We start from the raw sequence: 22,192 nt of genomic DNA on the forward strand, positions 1-22,192 counted from the left end.
AGAGCTACCTGTCGGTCCCGTGATGACATTCTGGGGTTCTTAGAGACTTCTTTCAGCATATTGCGGTCTGCTCTCGGGCTGAACTTGCTGGGGCGGCCTGGCCTGAACAAGTTGGCAGTTGTTTGGCATCTTCTCCACTTGTAGATGATCTTCCGGACAGTCGAATGATTGATTTCAAATTGTTTGGAGATCTTTTTAAATCCCTTCCCAGACTCGTAGGCATCTGTAACCTTCTTTCTGAAGGCCTCAGAGAGCTCTTTTGATCTAGGCATGGTGACGCCACACACTTTTTTTCTTTTCTTTTTTTTGTATACAGAGTCGAGGCTCGTGAAAGAGCTAACATTTATCAAACAAACAAATCAAACAAACAAGCAAACAAAGTATATAAAAAGGGGAGCGGTCGACAAGATGGGGAGAGAAGGGGAGGAAGCACATAAACACAACATTTGAGAGCAGGGACAACGGGAGAAATGTGGGAGGGGGAGGGTTTTGGGGGAGGTGGGAGAGGTATAAAACATGGAGATGATCTTCCGGACAGTCGATGATCGATTTCAAATTGTTTGGAGATCTTTTTAAATCCCTTCCCAGACTCATAGGCATCTATAACCTTCTTTCTGAAGGCGTCAGAGAGCTCTTTTGATCTCGGCATGGTGACGCCGCACACTTCAACAACAAAGAGCAAACCAAACTAAATGTCTGAGGCTTAAATAAGACGGGTTCCTCCAAGATCCTCTCCAACGATGTTCTAATCATTTGCACCTGAGCTGGTGCACCTGATTCTAATTTTAGGTATTTCAAGTAGTGATAAATGTTGGGGTGTACTTACTTTGTCCACATGCGAAATTTGCATTTTTATTTATTTAAATTATACAATGGACTACAAAATGTAAATGTTTCATGATATTTGTTATATTATATCACCTTTATCTATCAATATTGTTGAAATGAAGATCAAATAGCTGGATGTTGAAATATGTTGAAAAAGTCAAAACTTTACTTAGGGTGTACTTACTTTTTCACGTGACTGTAGCCTATATGGAACTTCTGGCTTTAGTTGCAGTCTGAGAAAAACAGAACCACACATGAACTACTGAACACATGAACATGAACTACTTCACTGCTATTCACATTATTAGTCAGCTTGCATTGGCTTTAGAAGGCTTTTTTGACACTTCTAGTTTACCTCCTGGGAAGGGAATCAATCCATGGAGCATTTCTGGCTCACTGGCATCCTTTAGTATAGAATAGACTCCCCCCCAAGAGTTGAATTAGCAAGCTGTGTCCTGTGGGGTTATATCAAATAGCACCTTTTCACTGGAATGGTAACTATAAACCCGTACCACACTCACACTTGATGCAATAAGTGGATGGATGATCCTCCTCGTGCCGTGAGGCGCATAAGGAGGCTGAGTCCGTTGCATTGGCTGGTTGACACAATCCTGGACGGGTTGCCACTTCAACACAGGATATTCCCGATATTGCTGACCTTGGACGGATGACAGGCTGAGTCACCCTGACTGGTGGTATTTTGGCATGACTGAGGGTTGACCTTAAGCTGACTGCTTTAACTGTTAGGTCACCACCAATAGGGGGCACCTGCCACGAATATACTGTATATACTGTACATAAAGCCAGAAGACAGGATGAGTCTTCTGTGGCAGTCGGCACTGGTCGTCCAGGCCATCGTTTATTGCACTCACCCGTCCATCCTTTTCAAAATACTTCACACCATTGTTACACATTTTTCCGTGACATACAGTTCATAGGAAATTGTCTTCTAAAAATGTAAATGGTTTGACTCCTCCAATATGCAAAAACCTGATGACTCCTCACTGCTCTGCAATGTTGCACTCTTGTGGTGAAGTTGTCATTTTTACCGCATATTTACTTGTGCCGTACAGGTATGGTAAGTCAGGGCAACAAATGATTCACAATTGCCTCTGCAATTATGCCCATAATACAACTGCATTACACCCATGCACTGTCAGTGACAGCAAAATTCACATTATTTAATTGGCTTACCTACCCTCAACGTGTTTTTATTATCTGCATGGGAACATTTCATGTAAATTATTTTGAGAAACTCTTCAAAGTGCACTTCGTGTTTGAAGGAAGACATGAGCACAATCAAGGTCAGTTTTGCAGCTTTTCAACTCTATGACATACTAGACTCCATTGAGCTACCCTTTTGACCTCCGCGAGCGGCCAAATTCTGCTCCTGAACTCACAACCAAAAGTCTGAGAGATTTTCCGACACGTGTTGCCACAACAGCAACATGGAATTGGATATATAGTTCCACTCCATTGTCCTTGGTCAACTTTTCCTTTTGGATCTAGAATGTGCAAAGTGTATTGAATCATTTGATTGCAATGCTTATTCTGTTGTCTCCTTAATTATGAGATCCTGAGATGTTAGGATTATATGGAGAATGATGATCTTGCGGCTAATCAGGCAGAGTGATTTCTGTGCTTGAGAATAATGAACTTCTTTATCGGAGACTATGGATATCATGCAAAATCATCATGTAAAATCTTCTTCAGATGAATGATATCCTGAATGAAATTGCATTCCATATAGTAAATTTTACACACGATATCCAGGGTGAGTTGAGGACAAATTGGACAAGAGTTTGGAATCTGACCTTGTTGCTGGTGTTACCTCGTTTTGTCTTTGCGAAAGAACCTCAACGTTGTTTTATTATATGCATAGGTCTTCAATAAGTTGTTCACCACCATTTCAGATCGTCCCCAATCCAAAACAATAATCTTTTCTACACTACACACTCCTCCTTCCAAATTTGCAGTTTTCCCTCCTGAGAATTTTATTCTGCATCCATCTTGTCCACCCCATGCATCCTCTCCTGCCCCCCATTCCTTGCCCAAGTCTTCCTCTGTCTTGGCCTTCGACTCTACTGTTGGTGTTTCCCCCCTCTCGATGCTGTTCCTTTTGTCCTATTGTGTCAGTGTACAAGGACTAGCTCTTCCACGAGCCTCGACAATGGACACAAGAAAACAACACCGTGGGATATTTAGCATCCACAAACTAATGCTGACAGATGACTTCTGCCTTAATGTCCATCTAGGGATGGTGCACTTTGTGATGCAACTCCACACCTGTGACGAATGCACCGATCGGAAATATTATAGTCAGGTTTGAAATTAAACCCAGGTTAGACAGTTCAAAGGGAAAAGTGCACTACCCCTCCACCATCCTGATAAACACACACGTATATATATATATATATATATATATATATATATATATATATATATATATATATATATATATATATATATATATATATATATATATCTGTGCAGCGTCTCTCCTGTCCTGTGTTGTGTTGTTGTGTTGTGTTGTGTTGTGACTAAACTACTTTCTCAAACTTTTATGAAATCGTACAAAACTTCTGGTATGCACATATCTCTCCTGTCGGTATGTCCGAAGGGTATTTTTTTTGAAAGAATTTCCAATTTTTATTTTTTGGGGGGGGGGAATTTTTTTGGGAATTTTTTTTTTTCAACTTCAATTGTTTATAAAATGTGATATCACGTATATTACAAATACATTTGTCCAAAATAATTGTTTGAATTATGATTGGTTTAAAGCATGACAAAACGGCAACTCGGGTACAGTCATTTATCTATATATCTACACATCTGGGCAGTGTCTGTGTTCTCACTTAACGACTCCCTCAAACTTTTGTTTCCGTGGTTGTGAAGTGTTTTTAATAACGTTGTGGTGGTTTTGAATCACGTGGTGGTGAGGTATTTATAATTACGTGGTGGTGAGGTGTTTTTAATTATGTGGTGGTGAGGTGTTTTTAATTATGTGGTGGTGAGGTGTTTTGAATTAGTTGGTGGTGAGGTGTTTTGAATTACTTGGTGGTGAGGTGTTTTAAATTACTTGGTGGTGAGGTGTTTTGAATTACTTGGTGGTGAGGTGTTTTGAATTACTTGGTGGTGAGGTGTTTTGAATTACTTGGTGGTGAGGTGTTTTAAATTACTTGGTGGTGAGGTGTTTTGAATTACTTGGTGGTGAGGTGTTTTGAATTACTTGGTGGTGAGGTGTTTTGAATTACGTGGTGGTGAGGTGTAATCGTCCCAAACCTCCAGTCTGCACCTACCCCGCCCCTATGTGTGTGCTGAGGGGTTCTTTCTTGAAAAAAAAAAACATTCAACCTGAATCTTCAACCTAAATTGCCTATAAAAATGTAATATCACAAACACAACAAATACATTTGTGCAAAATAATTGTTTGTATTATGATTGGTGTAAATCATGACAACACAGCAACTCAGGTACAGTCATTATCCTCAGCTAAAATAAGCCCGTTCCTCAGTAACGACGCAAGCTAGTGTGTATATATATATCAGTGGGGAAAATGGCCTTAAAACGATCATTCATTCATTCATATATATACAGACTTGGCATTTAATATGGAATATTTTTTTGTGGGGGTGAACTTACTTTTCAAGTTGACTTAGAACCAAAAGTTCATTGGAATTATGTTGAAATTATTCTAAATTTTGGTAATGTGACCTTTAAAAGAAACAAAAACCACATTTGACATTTCGAAGCAAATAAATTGATCCTTGAAAGTGATGGAAACTGATATTGAACTCAATTCATGGACAGTACTGTGTTAAACTTCTGTACGTTTTCCAGACGTATCTCTTTATTTTGCACATTAGCCAAAATTTTTTTTAACAAAAACAAAAGTTAAATTACAACTGGGATTACGGACAGTAAAATTACAGTTCAGTACGTCGTGTAACCCCCACGAGCATTCAGGAGAGCACGTACACATTGAGGCATGCTGTTCACGAGATTTGCCAAGGTTTGGACAGGAATCGCTTGCCATGCAGTGACAATAGCCTGCTGCAATTCACGCACAGAGGTAGGCTGCTGGTCCAAGTTGTCGATTTGACGCGTTAATTCTGCCCACAAGTTCTCTATCGGATTCATATCCGGGGACATGGCAGGCCACTCCATATGCTCTATACCACGGTCAGCAAGAAAGTGTTGGATCATGCGAGCACGATGAGGCCATGCATTGTCATCTTGGAAGACCAAGTTTCCTCGAAAGGCTACACGAGCAAATGGAAGCAATGTTTCTTCCAGAATGGCCCTGTACTTGAACTGGTTCAGGTTTCCATTCAGAACAACCAGGACCGTTTTGCCCCCTGCATGAAAAGCAGCCCAAACGGTCACCCCACCACCTCCAGCTTGGACTCTTGGCACTATACAATCTTCGTTGTAGGCTTCATGCACTTGTCTGCACACTCGGACATGGCCATCTTGACGATAGACCAGAAATCAAGACTCGTCACTGAAGATCACGTGATTCCAGTGTCCTGGCTGCCATTGACGGTGCTCTCTGGCCCACTGCAATCGGTGCTGGCGGTGTTGTCTTGTCAGGCGTGGCTTTCTCAGGGGACGCCTGGCACGATAGCTTGCTTGAACCAGTCGTTGGTTGACTAGCCTTCTGGATGCAGGCACATTTGTCAGTTGCTGCCACTCAGCCCTAAGCCGATTAGCTGACTTGGTACGGCCATTGCAGACTAACCGGTGCAGCTGGCGATCATCCCTCCTTGTGGTTCTGCGGGGACGTCCTGGCCTTGATATTGGAGGAGGGACACCCCTCTGAGCATTTCGTTTCGGGATCTTTGACACCTGACCTTGAGTGATGCCATACTGATGAGCAATTGCACACTGTTTCATGCCGGAATTTCGTAAAGCCACCACTCCATGACAAACAGCATTGTCGAGTTGACGGACCATCTCCAGAGGAAGCGGCAATAACTTTTGTAGATGTGCAGCAGTTGTTTTCCACTAATACAGAACGCAACAACCCTTATATACCCGATTGTGAAGCCAATCGTCAAATGTACCTGTCCGTACATTTTGTAACGCCACCTGTGATATAATCCTGTTATTGACTTCTTGCTGCGACAGACAATCAGTTAAATGGTTCTTTTAACAAAGAAATCACCGAAGCGTAAAAGAAACTCACCAGATTGATATTCTGAGTTCAGAAAGGAAACCCAAGTCAAGAAAGAAAAAATATTCCATATTAAATGCCAAGTCTGTATATGTATATATATATATATACGCACACACACACAAAAAAAAATAAAAAATAAAATATATATATGTATATATATATATATATATATATATATATATATATATACATACATATATATACACACACACACACACACACACACACAACCATGCACATGTACACACACATACACACACATGCACAAACACATACACATATACACACACACACATATACACAATACACACACACACATATATATTGTTACGGCCCGTGGATAAGGATGTTGGTTTGCCGAGCGGATGGCACCGCGGCCTAACAGTTACCCCGAATAACCCGATTCCCGAACGTTGGCCGGATCGCGCCACAGATATTCAATATGGAAAAGACAAAAGCGACACGGATGTGAAGAAGAAGAAGCAGACGAAAAGGTTGGAAATACGAATATAATTTATTTCTATTTACACCCAAAAATAACCAAGGAGAAGGAAAGATAATAAAATAATATACAGAAGATTTTAGAGACACAGTGCAACGCTAGCTTATACGAGCTTAATTAAATACCCAGGGACAAAACAAACAGAACAAACTCACGTACACAAGAAGGATGGAAAGGCAGGAGGTGGATGGCTGGAGGGAAAGGAAGGTCCACTGGTACTGCAGCACGATCGGCGCGTTTGGCAGCCGCCGTTCCTTCGCGGCCCTGCTCAAAACCGCCGTCCAGGCCCCAAGCGGCGGTTGTTGCTGCTGTGGCCGCCGCTGCTGCTGCTGTTGTCTGCTGCTGCTGGCGAGCAAGGCGACGAATAGCAGGCTTTGTGCTTCCCTGGATGATGACCTCCTTAATGTTCTCTATGTTCTTTTGCTCACATGCCAGCCTCGGACTCTGCTCGGAAAAGCACCAGCTCAGGAACAAACATCGGTCCACTTGATCAGCCGTTGCTGTGTACAAAGCTTCCTTGGGTGATCTCAATGTACTCTTGTCAAAGCTCATCTCTTGGGGAGCGTCCCGCGGCGGGTTATATAGGCCCCGCCCCTCAACCTTCGCGAACCTCCTTGATGTTTCTCTCCACACCCTCTCCAAGTCCAACCCCTTGTTCGTGGTTGGTTGAGTGGGGCTGACTCACTCCTCCCCTCTATGACGAGGTGGGGACCCGCCTTTCTTCCCCGATCCGAGCACATGTTCAATGGTGGTTTTGGAGGGGATGTAATTGGCAATTGAGGCTTGGCAATGAAAGTTTTGGGAGTGGGAATGGGGAATGAAAGGAATCTACTCTATTTCACTTGGTGCAATGGAGTGTCATCTTAATGGAAGACAAGGCCTTACCCTAATACACATAATAAAGATATAACTATTGAACAGGGGTATTCTATGATTGGCTAACGTGTATGCTTTATGGACTAATTATGGGACGCCCTTTGACCTTTACACTACGGAGGTATTTACAAGGAATCATTACATTTTACAGAGGGTGATATTTACAACAATTTACTATATAATACAACACAATAAAAAAACACAATCCTCATTTCCGCAACACTGCACCCTCCTCCTCTTAGGCACGTCCCGGGCCTATAACTTTAACTTAGTGTGACACGTAGGTGTAGTTCCCTCTACTTTTAACCTGACCCTGAGTGCGACAGTTTTAAAACATAAATAAATATGTCCCGCTGCTCCATTGCACCCTACCTAACAGACTCACGCCCACAGCTAACCGAATTACGGAATGGTCTTCAAACTATACATTTACGGTGGGGAGCATTATTTACAATGACTCTACTTTTATTTACAAAACTAACCCAGGACCTGTGATTGTTCTTTCTGGGGGGGAGACAGTCTGCTCTGCATCGATGCACCATGAAAGCACCCAAAACGCACCAACACACCCTCAAGCACCAATTGGTGCACAGTCATCACTGTTCATGAAAATAAAAACAACAACCCCTAACCCTGCAGGTGGTCTCTTGGTCTTCAGCTCCCTCTGCTGGCTATTTGCTATTTTCCTGATGTTGTCATCTTCTTTGCTGGCGGCCTATTTGTATCAAAATAAAATGCACCCAACGTGTCCATTTCTTTTTATTTATGGCCCACAGGGGCCGACTATGTATGGTTCACCTGTGGGGCATCGGTGCCCTGTGGCCAAGGTCTGCCAGCAAGATTTCGGGCCCTCATCGCCGGTTCCAGCAGAGGGGCCATGCCCCAACCCATGGGGTCCATCAGTGGTGCTCAGCCACAGACATGTGGTCCATAATGTGGTGCATCGATGCAGACAGCTGGTTGTGGGAGTTCCGGGCGCACAATGGCGGACTCCCACACGCTCCCCTCGGTGCCCAGCGAGCACAGTCCTCGGTTGGCAGACAGGGAGACAGAAGACAGGTGAGTGAGGGGTAAGGTCACAAGGGTACACATCAATACAAGGCAATGCAGGACGAGGTGCGTACGGAGAGCGAAGTGAGAAAACTCGTCCCTACCGTACGTCACCCCCCCCCCCCCTACTCTACCCTTGCCCTTACCCCATATTTACAAAAATCTACACATTTACAAATTTGTCACTACTGTCACGTCTTCCCCATATCTCTTCTACACCAAATTCGTCCCCACAATCCCTCTAACCAAAATTTGCCATCACCAATTCATCATCAATCCTCATAAGGAGGAAGAGATGGAACATCAGCACAATGTCACACCCACGTCATGATGCATCTCACATTCCAAACATTTGCACAATAAAATAACAAAACAACATGGCATGGTGCGGAGTTTTGTCACCTCAGGTGAGTGGATGTAGATGGTGCGAGGAGATCTCAACCCTAACTACCTTCTAAATGACATTAACACACTTTACACTACCCAGGGTCTTTCCCTGCCAAACCATTGGCCATCTTACACTCTATGCGGTTTTAAGAACCAAATTCCCATTGACCAAACTGTGGTGCTTCCTCAATTTGGGGTCTCACTCCCCCGATTCAACTCCCTGTGCCCTTGCACAATTTCAGGACTGGGTCGTGTGGCTCTCCCAGCAGGTCTACCCACCTGCACACCTCCACCACTGTAGTTGCCCTCGAGCTTACCTGCTCCTTATCCTAACCTATCTACTGGGGAAGGCCCTCTGGCGCTCTCCCCACTCGGTGCCCTCTCTGGCACTGGGCTACCCGGGTCCGTCCTCCGGATCCTCGGGCCCCATCCACAACTCTACCGGCTCCCAGAGCCCACCTGCGGCCTCACCTGGCCGACATCCTCACAGTGGTGGAGTGCTCAACCAACTACACACACTAACAGGCCACACGCCCAGCCATTTCCACATCACTAATGCACCCATCCAAATTCCATTCTTCCCTCACGCACCACAGATGCCAATATCCAACCACAATTTACCTGTACCCGCTACCTAACTCTTACACTACCCTCCCCGGGTATTCGTGATGGGGTCCATCCTCCTTTCCCCCATCCACACCTTCGCACCATCCACTCCACTCCACAGTTTCCACCATACTCACTCCATACCATCCATTCCATACTCCATATATTCCACTCAACCATTCTCCATTCACCTGTAGTTGCACACCTGTGCAATCACTCCTACTGGTGCTTCCTGCACCCTCCTTCCTCCCTGGACCATTTGGTCAACACAACACTCAATCACCAATTACTCAGTTATACACTGCTTCATACACCTGTTCAGTTGCACACCTGTGCAATCACAATTGTTCCTCACTCACTGCTCCATACACTTCCACGCTCAATACAATTCACAATCACCTTCTCACGATACACTTCTGGGTAGACTTTTAAACACACACACAGCATCATCTGACCTACCTGGTGCCCTGCTAAAACTCGCGCTTCCCCGTCGCCCCTTATATTATTGCGCTCCCGCGTCATTATCATCCAACTACCCTCTTTATGTCCCCACTACCTGTCCAAAGTCGCTACTTACACTTACCGTTACCTATAGTCATCTTCCCTAGATCCCTACACACTTTATCCTAACCCTCCCGGGCTAGTTTTCACTGCCAAACCCCATAGCTATTGCTCCTTTGCCCCCGTTGTGAGAGATGGCAGAGTTGCCATCCCACCACATCGGGCATCTTCCACTACCAATTTGGCCCATCCAATTTCAGCCAATCAAAAATTTGCCAATCATCTGCCAATCATTCTAACAATCATCAATCTGCCAATCATCAAATTTTGCTTTTCAATTTTGGGTCCAAAACACTATCATCATCACACGTCTACTCACTTGAGCCTCTTGGTGCACCAATTCATGCTCAGAACCTGGCTTTGCCAAGTCGAGCCATGAATGCGGGTGGTTCGTTGCCGGCGGTTGGATCCGTCGGGCATTCGGTGCAGGGAAGGGGGTTCGCTCAGGCCGAGATCCCAAGGTCCACCTCGGCGCGGAGCCTTTCGGTCTCCCGCCTGATGACCCGATCTCGCCCTGCCGGAATGCCTCAACCACAAGGGGTCGCCGTGCCGACCCTTCCTACCGGGCCGCCCGCTCCGCTGAGCGGAGCACGGACGCGACCATTCGGAGCGAGGCCCGGCGTGGATCCCGCACGGCGGTTCCTTTGAACCCGCCGCGGTTACGATCCCCGCTGGTTCCCGCTGCACACAAAGCCCGGCACAAACCGAGGGCTCGCTTCGGCTATAAGTCGATCTAACCGCTATCCAGTTTAACGTCGATGCTCCACTTGCATGCTTACACCCCGCAGCCCGTTCCTTGCTCACACATCCAGCTGTCTCCATGCTCTTTGTCATTGCACCTTCTCTGACACACCCTCCAGGTTCACTCATAGACTTCATCACACACCTGACCACCACACACCTTAGCACACACTCGCCGTTCGCACACCTCACCAACACACCTCTTCACGCCCCCTCCTCGGTCACATCCCCGGTGACAACCACGGGTGTGCACTCACTTGCACACCCAATCACATGCTTTACAACTAACTCCAGCGTGCATTCCCACACGCGCTCGACTATTCCAGGTGTGCATCCTTTCATTCCAGGTGTACATCCTTCCATTCCAGGTGTGCATCCTCTCTCACCTGCTACAACCAGCTCACGCTCCGTGTCACTCTCACTAATTTCACCACCAGACTCAGTCGCGCATTCACCCTTACTCTCGACAGCGCACTCTGTTATCATGCACTCCTCTGTTACACACCTTTCTCGCGCATCCTCTTGCACACACTCTCCCGTCACACCCTGCGTAACACTCACCACAGGTGTGCATTCTCCCGTTACATCCCCTGTAACACTCCCCACTACGCGCTTCCATGTGCCCCCCCGCACATGCGCTACGACCAACTCACTCTCGACAGCACACTCACTCCTCGGCACGCACTTTTTCCTCACACACCCCATAGTCGGACCTCCTCGCACACCTCCTCCTTCACACTCTGTACCTGTCGCACACTTCACCAGCGGCCTCTCACGAACACCCGGGTCCAAACCAACCCCCAAGCCGACTGAATCTCCCCTCACGCCATATACATTTCCGAGTATATCGCCACTCACCTTGGCACCTCGTCTCCGCACCTCCTCCGCCACCTGCAAACTCTTTATTTGGTTAGCAAGCACACCATCACGATTTGAGCACTGACCTTGTACATATTCCATCACTTCCTCCTTTATCTCTTTCTTAGTTTCCCTCCGTCTCTTCTTAATTTCACTCACCCCCTCTTCCACTTCCTCTAACTTTTGCTTCACCTCTTTTATTTCCCGGTGCGTCTCCTCAATTTCGTCCTCTAAGGCCACCTTGACCGTTTCTATATGCGTCCTCACCTCCCGGTCCTTCGTCTCCATTGCCTCTGTCACCTCGTCCAAACGCTTTGTCAACCCCTCACGTACCATCCGACATTCCCTCTTTGTCGCTATTAGTTCGTTCTTTATCTCCTTCTGTGTCGCCTTTAACCCCCCGATTATCGCAGTGTTCTTTTCCACCTGCTCCACTAGTTCCTTTTGTCCCACCGTCAGCTGCTGCACTTCCCTCGTTAGATCTTCTATGCCCCCTTGTAACTTTGCCGTCCCATTTCTCACCTCTTTCTCCATACGCTTCTCACCTCGCTTTACCTCCTCGCGTACCCCCGAGACCTCGCTCACACCTCGTCTTACCTCCTCCCCCATTTCTCCCATCTCTCTGGTAGATGTCGCCCTCATCCGTTCCAATTCATTACTTTGAGCATCCAATTTAGTTTCTAACCCGATTTTCACCTCCTCTATCTGGTTCCCCATCTGTTTAATTTCCCGGGCGGATTGCTCCCCTATCTCCCTCAATTTGCCTTCCATCTTGTCTTCTAGCCCCGTTAACCCATTCTTCACCCCTCTTATCCCGTTGTCTAACCCATCAAATTTATTGTCCAACCCCTTAAAATTATTGTGTAACCCCTCAAATTTATTGTTCAACCCCTTAAAATTATTGTCTAACCCCTCAAATTTATTGTCCATATTGTTTAACCCGTCTCTTAATTGCTCACTAGTACCCCTCGCTTCGTCCCTCATTGCCCCAATTTGGCCTCCCAATCTCTCACTATCAGCCCTCATACCCACAAGTTGGTTTTCCAATCCTACATTCCCCATTTGGATGATTGCCTGTACTTGCGCCATGAGGCCCTGCATGTCAATGCCCGCTGGTAGCGCGGGCTCGGCTACCGCAACCATGTGCGAGGTGCCATTTTGTGCCTCTACAACCCCGTGCCCTCAACCACCTCACCATTTCTCTCCTCCTCCATTTCTTCCCTCTGGTCCTGGGTTACCTCTAACCCCTCTTCTAATTCCCCCACCGGCATCCCGTCACCTTGACCATCCATGGCACGATTTTTAAATTTAGGATGTTAAAATTAAATTAAATTTTGGCCGCTCGAAATTTGAGCGCGCTATTCGCGCTTCAGGTCCGAATCCCACTCGACACCAAATGTTACGGACTCCGACGTCGGCCTTTCCCACTTACCAAGGGGGGATTAATCCCCTCGTTTGTTACTGACCGACGTGGTCCCGGGGGTATGACGCCACGCCCGGTCGGCGCTGGGTAGGGTAGTAGGCCCAACCGTCCTATGACCTAAATACCAGCGCTTCCCAGTACGCAAGGAAATACTCCCCGCTCACGGCCGCAGCGTAATGGATGGATAACGCCGAGCGAAGCGAACCGCGGCGTGAGCCATTTACCAAGACTAGACCCGATTTATGTGCGTCGGCCAAATCGCACCACGTACACTCAATGTGGAAACCTCTAAAGCGACTGAAGAAACATGAAGAAGTAGAAGACAAAGTATGGAATAACAGGATTTATTATTATTTACATACAACTAAAGGAAGAAAAGCAATCAAAGTAATATACAAGGAAATGGAAGAATCAGAAGACACAGTGCAATTATTAACTTATCTATAAACAGTCTTACTTAATACCCCAAGACAACATGAAAGACAGACAAACGGCCAGACTTACACGGGGGATAAAAGCAGGAACGAATGGTAGGAGGTGGATGGCTTGGAGGGAGAGGAAGGTTCAGCGGGGACCGGGGCACGGTCGGGCTGGAAGCGAACAGCTGCCGTCAAAACCCGAGCAGCGATCGTGCAAAACCGCCGCGGCTCCGAAGCTGCGCGGCCAAAGCTCCTCCTGTGCACCGCTGCATCGTGCGCTCTCCAAATCACTTTGGTCCTTTCTCCGATCCCGCAGCTCTCTCTCTCCGATCTCCCTTGATCTCTCTCCGTCTCTTTTCTCTTTTTGGGGCCGTGCCACCGCGGGTTATATATGCCCCTCCCTTGAACCTTCGCGAAGCTCCTCGATGTTTCTCTCCACGCCCTCTCCAAGCCCAACCCTTTGTTCTTGGTTGGTTGAGCGGGGCTGACTCACTCCTCCCCTCTATGACGAGGTGGAGGCACGCCTTTCTTCTCCGAGGTTACCTCGTGCGTAATGGAGTCAAATGCAGCAAAGTGGCTAAGGGAGTCAAAATGCAGCAAAGTGGCTAAAGGAGGCAAAATGCAGCAAAGTGGCTAAAGGAGTCAAAATGCAGCAAAGTGGCTAAAGGAGTCAAAATGCAGCAAAGTGGCTAAAGGAGTAAAAATGCAGCAAAGTGGATAAACCTGGCACTTTGAAGATACCATGTCGGAGGGATCTATCTTATTTAATTCGGTGCAACGTAATGAACTAGTGGAAAACAGAGCCTTCAACTACTAGTCAGGTTCACTATGGTTTTTCGTTCAAAATCATGGTAGATTAGCAAACCTATACATTTTTGGAAACGTTATTACATGGAAAATCTGAAAATCAATGTTTACATTTGCCAATTCCGACCAATTCGATTCGACCAATTCGACCAATTCGACCAATCGACCAATTCCATTCGACCAATTCGACCATTCGACCAATCGACCAATCGCTTCGATCGACCATTCGACCAATTCGATCGATTCGATTCGATTCGATTCGATTCATCGAATTCGATTCGATCGACCATTCGACCAATTCGATTTGCCAATCAATTTGACCGACCTTTGCTTGTGTGGAATGGACTGTGAAAATGATGTGGACTATATTGTCGGATACGACACACAGGACAGTGATGACGAACTCGAAATGGCATATTCTGTAATCGTGTATGTTTTAATGCCATTGACTGCCTGTGTAGATGTGAAGTTATACTGACTGCATGTGTATATATGATTTTGCTGGCTGCCTGTGTATGTTTGGTGATATGAATTATCGTGACACATTTTGATGTTATTAACTGCCTGTACAAAATGATAACATGTATTTGATTATGCAACTTATCGCGAATATAAAGACAGTATTTTGCAATTCAAAACCTTTGATTCGTGTCTTACCATTCCCCATAGCACTAATTTGATACTTCCATTGGATTCCTTGTCCCTGAAAATATAGGTTTAGTATATTTTAAAAAGTTTTTAGGGTAATTAGAGGCAGAAATAGAACAAAATATGTATTTTACAGTGGCCATTTTGAAAATCCAAAATGGCCGCCATACAGGTATCTCTCCAAATGTAAACATTGATTTTTAGTTTCCTTATGCTATAACCTTTCCAAAAATGTATAGGTTTGCTAATCTACCATGATTTTGAACGAAATATAATTTATTGACATAGTGAACCTGACTATACATAAAATAAGGACATAACTATCGAGGGAACTTATGATTGGCTACGTGTTGCGATGGCCTAACTACGGACGACCTTTGACCTTTCTTTACACTACGGAGGGTGATATTTACTCAACAAAACAACCACAATTCTCAAATCCGTTACATTTGTTGTATTATATATTTGTTGTATTATATCACCTTTATCTATCAATATTGTTGAAATAAAGATCAAATAGCTGTATGTTGAAATATGTTGAAAAAGTCAAAACTTTACATGGGGTGTCCTTATTTTTTCATGTGACTGTATATTAGATATACATATATATATATGTATGTATATATATATATGTATATATATATATATATATATACAGTATATATATAGATATTGTTATGACGGTAGGGTAGAGCAATATCTAGAGCCAGGTAGATCTGTATAGGTCGGTATTCGACTGTCACGATAGGGAATCTACCTGTAATAAGTTCTGTGTTTTAGTCCGGTTTGTCGGGTTAAGATATCTGCTTGTGAACATACCAGGATGTTCGGGTGTTAGATAGTGTAGGGGTAAGAATAAACCCCTGTGTGTCACACCTGGTAATCAAACCTTTGTCACTTATGGCAATGCATACCAACATAAACACTTAGACAGGCCCTTAGTACAACATTAAATAATTCCCTTCCCTGACAAGGACTTCGGAAGAGAACAGGCAAGAGGCCAGTTCGGGGCACCGCCGCATGGGCCGCAGCCAGCTACACCTCCGGCAGGCCTAGGAACGTGGAGTGACACGAGCTATCACCACGCTACAGGCCTGTGATTGGTCAGCGCAATAGGCGCGAACCTCCAGCCAACGAGTGTGGGAGGCGCGAAGCTGGAAGGTTCGGTGGAGGGCGCTGGTTGGTGGCGCGCCAAGGCTGACGTCACCACCCAGGTTAGATCAGGGCACGCCGAACGCCATTCTCTCTTACAGTCTTGCACATCGAGTTCTTTCTTGCACAGCACATCCCTCTGGCCCTCTTGCACGTCCAACTCTTGCTCGAGTTCTAGCTTTTGGGTTCGTCGCTGCCTGTTGCGCACGTCCCTCCCTGGCTGTCTTGTGCTCTCTGCGCTTCCCTGCTTGGTCTTGGGAGGTCCCTGGTGGTCGTTGGCTCGCCATCTGCATGGTGCTCAGAGTGGTGCTCGGTGCTTTGGAGCTTAGAGTGGTGCACGGACCTCGTGGGCGGTCGATGAGGAGCCTGGGGTGGGCGTTGGCTCGGGCCTTCGCGGTGAAACGGAGCTTGGAGGCAAGTGGGGACGACAGACCACAGACAGATAAGGACGCACCACAGAACATTACACGACGAGACATTTCCTTTCGTAATCCATTCCTGTGTGGCGTATTTGAAGTGCGGTGTGTGGGATCCCAAATTAGGAAGTTTATTTGATTGCCATCGCGTTTCATTGTATCGGGTCCGTAAATAAATCTCTATTTTTGTACATTAAATCTCGTGGTTGTTTGGTTCATTAATTCCCTGCAGGATCAAAGCCGCGGTCGGCGCGCTCCAGGTAAGCGCTTTTGCCGCAGCTTTCCACTTCCCTTCCTCTTCCCGCACTACATAAGTAAAATCCGTGTTTGGTCGTCGCCTCAAGTAAACCCGTTCTGGTCCATCCGCGAACCCTGGTATTAAATGAAGGGTCCGCGTGACAATATATATATGTACACACACACACACACACACACACACACACACACACACACACACACACACACACACACACATACACACACACACACACACACACACACACAAACACACACAGTTGTGTGGCATAAGTCCGGCACTACAGTGATTTTCTGTTTATGTTTTATTATGTCACCTTCAAACAGCAAATTAAAACAAATGCTCAAACTGTTTACCAAAAACATGAATATGCTTCTGAAGCTGATTCACAAAGGATGCGATTGAACATTGATAGATACCAACAAGTTGCCCGTGCCCGCACAAGGTTCTAAACGGGGTAGGGATGGAGGTGGAAAAAATGCAAATGGCGTCTTCTGTCATAGAGTTGGCAAGCTGGGAGCCACTATTCACATTTATTGCCACCTCTGATGCAATTCAAATGCTGTACTGGTGACGAGGTGCTCAATTTGAAACTTTGTTCGATATACAGTATGTTGCTTTTTGGTGTCTAGGGTCCATAATAAAAAATTAGTATTGGTGTCAATTAGCCAGTGACCAATTGCAAATTGATAGTAGGATACCAACGTCGATCTTGGTGTACTCAGATCGTATTTTATCTTCAAGTTCCTCGATGTTTCTAAAAATTGTCATCGTGGACACTCAACTTTAAAAGATCCACCTAAATACATCAAGAGGTGTCAAGATCCTTGACCCTTGACTTCCCCCAAAATCCCAATGACTCCTTTCTCTCAAAGTCATAATGGTCTCTGACTTTCATAAAAACGCCGACATGGTGTTTGCCTTGTTGGCACACCTTGAACATGCTTTTAACACTTGATGAATATTAACTCTTTAAAATCTCAAAAACATAACTCTAAAAACAGAAAATAAAATTATATATAATCTAAAATTATATTAATAAAATTAAAATAAAATTTAATCCAAACTATACGAGGATATAGTTTGAAATGAAAATAACATGGTGAATATAAACAGGAATATAACAACAAAAATAGAAATATAAAACAATATCACAAGAATGATCGAGAGACCTGAGGTATTGTCATCTTGAACCCCTTGTGTCACAATGCGAAAGCACCAAGGCCCAATTTTCTCTACCATGAGCCTTAATATACACTACTCACAATAAGTTAGGGATATTGGCAGGTTCTTCGGTGTGGTTGATTTTGTGTATTAATTATGTTGAAAAAAGTTGTTGGTCCTAATTCTATGGTTATTAATGAGTGTGAAAAAACACAGCATTCTTGATTTCAATACCCTAACCCCTATAAATAAATAAACACTCACAATAACCCTAACTTATTGTTAGTGTATTAGGCAAATATTTATGCTCCAAGAGAATAACCTCCAAAGGCAACGGAACACTATTGAATTAGTCTCCTCTATCTGTTGCGGAGTTACCTGTAAGGTAATATTAATCCTGTGGGTTCCATTTTCATGTCGATGTCTTGCAATTATTTTGTGTTTTGACATCAAATTCATATCTGTAGCTCCCATCCATATGAGTCACATCTGTTTAAGCCTCAGTCGTTCACCCTTTCATCTCTTTCGCTGAATTCCCTCTCTCACTCACCTCTCAAAACATTTCCATTTCTCTCTCTCTCTCTCTCCCTCATCTACGTACCGCCAATCTATTGGCCTGGGGAAGCCTGCTGTGAAGCAGGTGAAACGTCACCTGAGACCTGCTCTGCTCTTGCTTATTTGCTCAAATTTGCGGAGTATATCTAGGTCTTTTATTTTCTGGTTGGAAACGCCTTCTTTCTTTAAAAAAATACACACACACACACACATATATATATATATATATATTATTTTCGTGACTCGATTAAGTTGGATGCTATCATTGTTCCGACAGGTGATCGACTTTGGCTCCAGTTGCTATGAACACCAACGCGTTTACACGTACATCCAGTCACGCTTCTACCGGGCCCCAGAGGTGATTTTGGGTGCACGCTATGGTCTCCCTATCGACATGTGGTCTCTCGGGTGCATCCTCGCCGAGCTGTTCACTGGGTCACCGCTGTTCCCCGGTGAAGGCGAGGCCGATCAACTCGCATGCATCATGGAGCTCGTGGGATCACCGCCACCCGCACTGCTCGAGAGGTGCGCCCGTGCACATCAGCATTTCAGCTCGCGCGGCTACCCACGCTATTGTACCATGGCAACACACTCCGACGGATCTGTGGTGTTAAACTCTGGCCGATCACCTCGTGGAAAAGTGAGAGGTCCACCAGGCAGCCGCGAATGGACATCGGCGCTTAAAGGTAATAACTACCAAAGTCTTTTAACAACTGTTAGGCTACGATATAATACGATGCTTTTTGCTACGTTTTATGAACTTTGGAACAATCTCACTCTTTCCTGTCTTTTTCTCTGCCCTCATCTTGTACTTCCTGACTATAGGCTGCAACGATAAACTCTTCATCGATTTCCTACAAAAATGTCTGGAACTGGACCCGGCCCTGCGACTCACACCGAGCCAAGCACTGCGGCACCCCTGGTTACGCCGGCGCGTCATCAACCCCGCACCACCTGAAAAGACCGTAACGGTGAAGTACCTGCCGATCAGTTCATACATCCAAACAGAAATGGTGACAAAGCTGTTTCCGGAGACGGTCTCGCCCTGCAAGCCTCGCATGAACATTATCCATCCAGAAGACAATGCACTTTTCCAGCGGACGACAGTTCCTAAACTTATCACTTAAGCCTCATTGATTCCTCCACGGGTTTCAGGTGACCATCTCATGAGAAAGGCAAAATGGCTGCAAGGCCTCCTTTTGTGCAAGAGGAAGCTCGAGAAGCGCCATGCTTTAGCTGGTAGACTAGAAATGCCACGCTTTTGTTTTTGAGATTCAAGGACTCAAAGCGACGAACCAACACTCAAGATGCCAATGGCTTCGAGAAAGATCCTCCGGCTCTGTCGGCATTGTCTGAGCGCAGGGGTGGCCTGCTCTTCTACCTCACAACCTTCATGGGATTGGCGGTACTGGGCACATCAATGATCCTGCGATGTGCCAACACGCAAGGACTTCTGGCCTACTGTCGAGATGTACCAACCACCTTAGCTTACACTTGTCATCAAACGACGGCAATTACTCCAGCGCTTGCAAAACGAAAAGCCATTTTGCTATATTGCTTGTGAAAGCTGCTGCACAATATTGAGTGACCAGCACTTAGGAGGGTCAAATCTATTTGTATCTGATGATGTATTGTGCACCTGAAGCAACACCTACTAAATTGCTTTGGTGTGTATGTGTGTGTTTCTGTGTGTGTTTGTTTGTGTGTGTGTGAACATCAAGCTTCTCCACCAAAATCGAAAGCCTCGGTAATGCAGCGCAGCAAGCTTTGCATCCCCAGAGATCGTTTGTTAAAATCTTCACACACCTGGATTACCATTATGGGAATAGTGGTATACTCATGGCCGAGCGTAGTTTCATTTTGTCAGATAAAAGTCCTTCATTGGAATTTCAAAGCGTAATCCCTTTCATAACTTGCCTCCTTTTTAACCCTCTTCCTTCTCAGCCACACATTTTCCACCTACACCCAACTACACCCAACCACGACCCACACTTTCGCGTTTTGCACGATTTGTATGCCAAGGAGAATCTCGACACCCATATGTGACTCTTTTGGAATGGTAGACATGTTCAAACCAAGCCATTATTTTGCACATGCTGAAAGATAAAGAACACCTGCACTTTCACGATGCAATATATATATATATGATATGCTTAATCGTGCTGCCATGCCACGTTACTACATGGCCGCCATCTTGTTTATGCCAGCATGCTCCAAAGCATTCCTTGAAGCAGAGCTTGAGCTCTGAGCAGGTGCTATATAGTGCGAGGCATACGGTGCAAAAAAAAAAGAAGTTCCTCTGCCGTTCTGTAGGCCTATTCCTCCCAGGCACGTGTACATGTCTGTTACTGAGTGCTGATGTACATCGTACAAGTGTACACGTGCCCTCTTGGTGCATATGAATCACAAACATCCTAACTCGGTGCATTTGCGTGGTGCTCGTTGCTGGCACCGTCTCCTTGTCTACCCATGATATTCTCTTTTGCTTTTCTCACCGTCTCGGTTTATCATCGACGTTTCGTTCCATTATTGTCCCGTCGTTTGTTGTCACCTCGTTTTTATTTATCCCCCTTCTGCCCGACGTAACCAAAACTCTATCCCGAGGTCGTGGTCTCTAGCTGGTACAGATTCTGTCTTCCTCTCTTCCCTCTGTTCTCTCTCTCTCTCTCTCTCTCCTTTGTGTGATCAACGCTGTGCGCTCGATCAAATGTGTTCTGCCATAATATGGCACACTTGAATTTTTAACATTTTTACAAGTCATCTCAACTAGGCCTCATGGGCTTCTCTCTGATCACACGAGCGGGTGCTCGGCGAATGTTTGAAGCAAATCCGTATATGAGCATTACGACGGCGCATGTGTTTATGCAAGTTGTTTATTTCTTCTTTTTTCTAGCACTGTGTTGTGATGGTTCATGATCAATTTCAAAAATTGGCCGTTTGTTGCTTTGAATGGTGACCGTGTTTTGACAATAGAGATACTTCACTTTGACCCTAATGCAGTGCTTTTGAAGATGAGAATGTCCATGAGACATGGTGGAAATGTATTACGTGTACCGAGCCAGATGCCTCAGTGTCGGACGTCATTTTGTACATAGCCGCAATCACTTTTGTCTCCTTCCTGGAAATAGTGCATCCTGAATTGCAAAAGTGCTAAAAGAAAAGCATCCTCATCTGCCACTTTTGCGTAGAGATCGACAAGTTGAGATGACGATGGTGAAAGCAAGACGATGTACTTTTCCTCTCGACACCGGTGGGAAACTCCAGGTGTTTAGCTTGGCCTGATTTTCCTAGGCCCTGTTATGTACACGTGCCCTCTGCTATAGCTTCTGGCAATGTAAAGTGTGATTATGTTCTCTGAGCAGAATAAAGTGAAATACCTGGAATATTGAACCGATACTGTCTGCTAATGCCTCTTTGTAAAAAAACATTCACACAATGAACAATTCCCTCCACCCAGAATATCCGACCCCACCCTTTTCCTCCTCCCCACCCCCCTCCCCCTCCCGGCCTCCTTCCTCCAAAATAAACCAACCCTCCAAAAGCCTGGGCTTTGGTGACAAACCTACAATTCCATCACAGGAATACTTTTAAAATAATTCCAAAGAGTTCTTAAATTATTTCTGACAAATAAATGTCACATTCCAAATACTGAGAATTACCAGATCTGATCATACGAGAACTTCTTGCTTCATATTCTTTGACGACTTAACAAAACGAACTGTTTAACATCAGTTACCACCAAAGAATTTACTCCCAGCAAGAAT

The 22,192-nt window shown here is 45.3% G+C and overlaps 1 protein-coding gene across 2 annotated transcripts in view; it reads left to right on the plus strand.

Annotated features, from left to right (window-relative positions):
- DYRK2 (dual specificity tyrosine phosphorylation regulated kinase 2) overlaps nucleotides 1-21,822 on the plus strand; it is a 62,982-nt gene extending 41,160 nt beyond the window's left edge. For both annotated transcript variants that reach the window (XM_068130708.2, XM_068130709.2), the window contains exons 3-4: nucleotides 18,706-19,114; nucleotides 19,254-21,822. In XM_068130708.2, coding sequence (XP_067986809.1) covers nucleotides 18,706-19,114; nucleotides 19,254-19,555 — 711 coding nt within the window. In that variant the 3' untranslated portion in view covers nucleotides 19,556-21,822. The remainder of the gene's footprint in view (nucleotides 1-18,705; nucleotides 19,115-19,253) is intronic.
- The last annotated feature ends 370 nt before the right edge of the window (nucleotides 21,823-22,192 follow it).

Source organism: Myxine glutinosa, chromosome 11, assembly GCF_964187855.1.
Source record: "Myxine glutinosa chromosome 11, kmMyxGlut1.1, whole genome shotgun sequence".
NCBI classification, from domain to species: domain Eukaryota; kingdom Metazoa; phylum Chordata; class Myxini; order Myxiniformes; family Myxinidae; genus Myxine; species Myxine glutinosa.